General features: G+C 35.4%; 1 protein-coding gene across 1 annotated transcript in view; it reads right to left on the bottom strand.

Moving 5' to 3' along the window:
• Positions 1 to 3,631: 3,631 nt before the first annotated feature.
• Positions 3,632 to 6,000, bottom strand: part of Thsd7b (thrombospondin type 1 domain containing 7B) — a 932,734-nt gene continuing 930,365 nt past the window's right edge. Inside the window, exon 28 of the mRNA XM_077798343.1 lies at positions 3,632 to 3,798. Within this exon, the coding sequence (XP_077654469.1) occupies positions 3,717 to 3,798 (82 nt within the window). The 3' untranslated portion in view covers positions 3,632 to 3,716. The remainder of the gene's footprint in view (positions 3,799 to 6,000) is intronic.

Genomic DNA, 6,000 nt, shown 5'->3' with positions numbered 1-6,000 from the left:
TGGCTTCCATGGATGTATGGTATACATTGCTTATGTCTCTAACCTCATGCAATCATTCTATCAATATTAAGTATGTACCAATTCCAAGCATTTGGGATACATAAGTGAAGAAAAATAAGATCCTTGTCCTTATGGAATTAAGATTATAATGTAAAGAGAAAACAGACAATAAACTGTAAAATAAACAGGCTTAGTAAATAGAATGTTAGAGGTGATAAGGCTCTTGAAGAAAAAGTTGGGGGAGTTAAAGGGCATGGATTGTAACAGCAGAAATGAGGACAGCAATTTTTTTCTACAAAAATAATATTTTTATTTTAATACTTAGATAATATTTCAGGCTTTGTAGATCATACAGTGTCTGTCACATGAACACTCAGCTCTGCCCTTTGCTCAAAGGAAGACATAGACAACACATTAATGGGTGTGGCTTTGCCTTAATAAAATTTTAGGAAACTGGACTGATCTGGATAATAAACTGATGGCTGAGAGATGCCTCATTGAGAAGGTGAGAAAGACTTGAAGGATCTCTCATATCACTCTCATCTGGCTCACATTGCTCTATTCTGCTAATCATGTCTATAAATCAAACCAAGGTTGTTTTTGTTTGGAGGATTTTACATTAGTTAATCCTTCTACCTGAAACTTTCTACCCCAGATTATGGATTTTTTTCTTTTCATCTAGTTCTCAAATTGTATGTCACCAAATCAAAGATTATCTTCTTAAGTGTCCTTCCTGAAGAACCTACACAAAGTAGCATACCCCACTCAAATTACTCTCCATCCCATTATCCCATACAGTTTTGATCTTGAGATTTATCACCAGGTGATAAATATTTCTTAATTAGTGAGTCTGTTAGAAATCTGTTTTTAACTCTTTCTCTCTGAATGTGTAAGTTCCATGAGGGCAGCAAGCTGTTCTCTTTTCACATGTCTAGCATATGCTCAGCACCTCCAGTAGTGTCTGGCACACCATAAGTATTCTATAAATATTGTTAAATGAATGATAAATGGATGTCATTTCCAAAGAGACCATCCAACATTCAGTTCCAGAAAATTATTACATAAAAGATTGAGATATTTGTTACCAGATATTCTTAGTTTTCAAGAGCTAGAAATCCAAATTTTTATGTGAAATATCTCAATTTTAAATGACTTTAATTCAAAACTATAAAAATCCTTTGCATACCTAACTAAATAGTTCAGCAAGCTAGTTCCCTGAGACTTCTGCCACACACAATCATGGGTTAAACCAGCTGACGCTTTTAGTAAAGTATCTTCTGCAATGTGCAATGTGAAAGGTGACTTAAGTGACTTGTTATCAAAGGCCAATGGCTGGGTTCTTGTAGTACTCACAACTTCTGGCTCCTACTCTTATTCTATTCCTATAAGAACTACAAGTTAAAATTGTTTTTTACTGAAAAATCAATATGCTCGAAGGAAATGTGTGCATGTATTTCAAGCATAAAATTTCAGAAAATATATTACCTTATGGAATTTTTTTTTCACTCATGATTTTTACTTGGCTTTGCCTATACAGAGGTAAAATTCCCAAAACTTTGGATATTTGTGGCATAATTTGCACGTAAAATAACAGAAAGGATCATATTTCATTGATTCAACAGTGTACCTCTGAGCACTATGCCTATGATATTTTATAAATATGTATTGTTTGAATCAATAGAATATGCATTAATTATGATATTTGAAAAATAGGTGTAACTGAGTTAAGAATATTTTTAATAACTCTGTACTATTGGAGAAACAATTTTACTCAACCATGAATGTTAAAATCTAATATTTTAACACAAATTCAATATATATGGATAAGAGCTGAATCTGTACTGAATGAAAATATTGAATGACCTAAGGTCTCAATTCTGAATGTGCTATAAAATGCTAATTACAGACGGTGAATGCCAAGTATTTTACATTTATCATTAATGTTTACCTTAAAAGGAAAATTTTATTATCTTTACTTTTGGCATCAACCAACTAAGGTGTGAATAATTTATAGTCTTTGTCCAGGGTCACACAGGCAGTAAAGGGCACAGCCAGGGCTTGAAGCTCTTGAACTACTCTGAAGACTATTGAGCTTTACCTGAAGCAAAGCCAAACTCTTGTTTCCTCAATCACATGATTGAAATAAGATATTCCCTTTGCATTCACTTTTTTTTTTCTGTAAAACCATGGTGACATTGGGCACAATGAGTTCATCCAAGGGCTCACTTAGCTGATAAAAATGGTTGGTGAAAGCCATAACACAAATGAAAATATCCTCTACCCTCCTCACTGCATCACATTTCTAAGATTCCCCTTTTCTCAGCTCTCTCAGTAATTTACATATTGATATTTGCATTATTACAGTGTTTTGTTCTAACATCGTCTGTGCTATAAATGGTCCTTAAAAGCCTCTCTGTGTCCCTATGACTGACTCTGCTTCACAGTACACCTGAGAGTGTTGAGAATCTGGGATAAGATTAGCTTTCTTGGCCAGTGATTTCATCTGTCAGCCAGAAAAAAAAAACAACACAGGAAAACTGGTATTAAACTGTTTTTGTCAAAGCAAAGGCATTTTGGAAATGAATAAATGTAAAAGAGCCAACACTGCAGTCTCTTGAGCACTTTATTTGTTATAAATACAAGTCAATACCACAAGATGGCACCTTCTTACTTTCAACACCTAGGATTACAAACAATTATCTTCATAAAATGGTCTCAGCTTTTTAATGTGTTGTTTTAGGTATTATTGAAACCTTATAAAAGCAAGACTTACTACAAACAGGATTGGTGTTCAATGTATATTAAATGAGGTCAGATAATTAAATTCAAGAAAAGAATTTATAAATATTCAGATAAGAAAATTGAAATTACAAAAGCAGAGTTTGTCATCATTAAACTGAATTACAACTATGTGTGGTTAATGTTATATCTACACAGCTAAGTTTTTGTTAAAATACAGTTTTAGTAACCAAATAATTACCTCATTCTCCAATATAGCCACCTATTTTCATTTATACACTCTAACATTCAGTACACATTTCATTCAGAAACCACCTAGCTTTCACCTAGCCCAGCAATTACACACACGCTATTATCAACAGATGCAACCCATGAAGTGCCATCATCCCCTGGCTACAAAACAAAATACAATATTTAAAGGTAAAAACTCAGAGAATTTTTGAAATGGTAACCCATTCTCTGTGTTCATGAAAATAGGCAATCCAATTTGAAAGTCTTTGAACCAATGTAAACTCTAGAAAACTCATGTTGAAGTATGGGAAGAATAAAGACTTTGCACTAATATAGTGCATAACAATGCAATGTCAGACTCATCATTTACAGTAAATGCCTTGATTGGACTTCCTCTGGATTGTCATTATGCTGCTGAAGATCAAGTTTACTCAAGTCTGTGGGAATTCCATCATGTTTTCTTCCTTTCATTTCCAAACAGGAAGAGAAGGGGTTTGGGTCCCTTGGGAAAACCAAAAAAAAAAATAAAACACTCACACCCACAAACAACTTGAAAACAAAATGGCAGACCTAATAATCCTTGACTCCATGTCCAAATGAAGTTGAGGCAATATTACTTTTGAAATATTTGTATTCTGCCCAATATATCACATCATGAGATTCCTCAAAAAACTGAGAAGTCTGAGAGCTACAAAAGTGAAAGCAGTTAAGGCAGTTGATGTCTACATTTGGATTTCTTTTTCAGGTTACATGTCTAAGTCTCCATCGTAGGCTAAGGTCAGAGGCTTCTGATGGGGAGGTGTGCTTTGATGTGGTTTTGGCTTCTTGCTGCAAAGGGAAAAGAATTCCTTAGATAAAATTCACAGAGCTCTGTTTCATCTGCCAATGACAATTTTGAAGTAGAGAAATTCAAGTATTAAAGTGACAAAAGATTCATTTCTCTGGATGTGTGTGTGGGTTTCTTTTTTGAATACAGTCATGCATCACTTATCAACAGGAATACATTCTGAGAAATTGTTGTTAGGTGATTTTGTCATTGTGTGAGAATAATAGTGTATATTTATACAAACTAAGCCAGTGACAACACCACCAATTGAGTTTAATGAGACCACAGTCATCTATGCAGCCTATCTTTATCAGAAACACTGTCATGTGGTATGTGACTGTATTATATACTTTAACCCTTTTTAAGAAAGAAGTCATCTTCTTCTTCCTCTTTTTTTTTTAATCTCCAGAATGGTTTAGAGGAATCAAGGAACTTGGTAGAAGGGTATTTTCATTTCTTATTTACACACAGAACACGGACATCTGCTGCTCACCAATTCCTAAGCGACTGTGACCTCCACATCACAGATGTTTAACATTGTAAGCAGCTGGAGGAGCCAGGCTTCTGTGCCTTACTCTGATCTTGTTTTTAAGCAAATATGTTTCAGCTCTGGTCTGAAACCTGACATTCAGCTGCCACGTCACCATAATCTGTCAGGAAAATTTCACAAGTTCCAGGCAAAGCCATTGTCACCTGGTCTATGCCTTATCTGCAGTCTGTGATTTTGCCAGATCAGGAAGGGCTACTTTTCCTTCTTATAAAGAAAGAAGCTAAAATTGAGTAACATTCCCAATTCACACAGGGAGGCATTTTATTGCTTGTTTCTTAGTGTGCATAAATTTCTATTTATAAATATTTGTAACTAAAATTCTACCATGCACTCCCTTGTTCCATGGTGGTCTTTCCCCCTCCGTGCCTTTGCTTTGCCATGCCTTCAGAGCCTGGCTCTCTCTTGGGCCATTCTCGGCAGGGACCCATCTCTTTTCTGGTCTCCACATATCTATGCTACATATTTTATAGCAGCATCACTTATTTTTTGGATGCATACTAAGTGCCAAGTTCTGTGCTGAGCAGCTTACATCTTAATCTCTCCATAAACCCTAGAACGACCCTAAGAAGGAGGCATTAAGATTAATGTTACTTTACAAAGAAGGGCTAGAGAGATTATTTACCTTCCCACAGTTCATTGGGTGAGCAGCAGAGCACAGATTTTATGGAAATCTAACAAGACCTAAGTTTTTAACCAGGTCACCACACACTCCGTATGTATGTGTCACTTATTTGGTACTTATTAGAAATGAGGAGTTTAAGGAGGCTGACACATAGTGGGATAGGGAGCAAGAGCATGAGAGAAATAGATGCACTCTAGATAGGGCAAAGGAGTTGGAGGGGATAGGGACATAGGGTTATTAATGATGGTGGAATGTGATGATCATTATTATCCAAAGTACAGGTATGAAGACACGAATTGGTGTGAATATACTTGTATACAACCAGAAATATGAAAAATTGTGCTCTATGCGTGCAATAAGAATTATAAATACATTCTGCTGTCACATATAAAAACAAAACAAAAAAGGAAATGATGGGTTTATCTGGATATAAATTAAAAACAAAGAATTTTAATGTGTGACATTTAGTGGCATTAACACAGTAACAATGTTTTCCACTGTTACCACTACCTAGCACCAGAACATTTTCATCATCCCAAAAAGTAATTCTGTTCTCACTGAGCAGTCTCTTCCCATTTCCATGTTCCCGTGTTCCTGGGGAACCACTAACCAACTTTCTGCCTTGGTGGATTTGTCCATTTTGAATATCTCACGTCAGTGCTACCCTATGTGGCCTTTCATGTCTAGCCTCTATCACTTAATGGTTAAAATGGTGAAATTTATGTTATGTGAGTTTTACTACAATAAAAAAGTTTGATAAAATAATAATAAGGAAAATCCTCTAGTTTAAAATACTCACGTTCTAATTTAAGGAGTAAAATTAAGTCTTCAGGTTGATGTTTGAAATAAATCGCAGAAGTAAAAGAGATAAAAAGGATTTTTTTTAAAAAAAACTACTCAAGGGTACCACAGATTATCAAAGTGTCCCTCATCCCAGTACCTGACATGTGATTGGTGTTCCCTGAGGAATTTCTGGGTGCATGGACAGTGGGTGAATGGGTTCCAGCCAAAGAGGCTGAGGAGAGGCAGCTG

The sequence above is a fragment of the Urocitellus parryii genome, chromosome 1, assembly GCF_045843805.1.
Source record: "Urocitellus parryii isolate mUroPar1 chromosome 1, mUroPar1.hap1, whole genome shotgun sequence".
NCBI classification, from domain to species: domain Eukaryota; kingdom Metazoa; phylum Chordata; class Mammalia; order Rodentia; family Sciuridae; genus Urocitellus; species Urocitellus parryii.
Note: the sequence above shows the minus strand (reverse complement) of the source record. Positions and strands in the feature narration are given on the sequence as shown.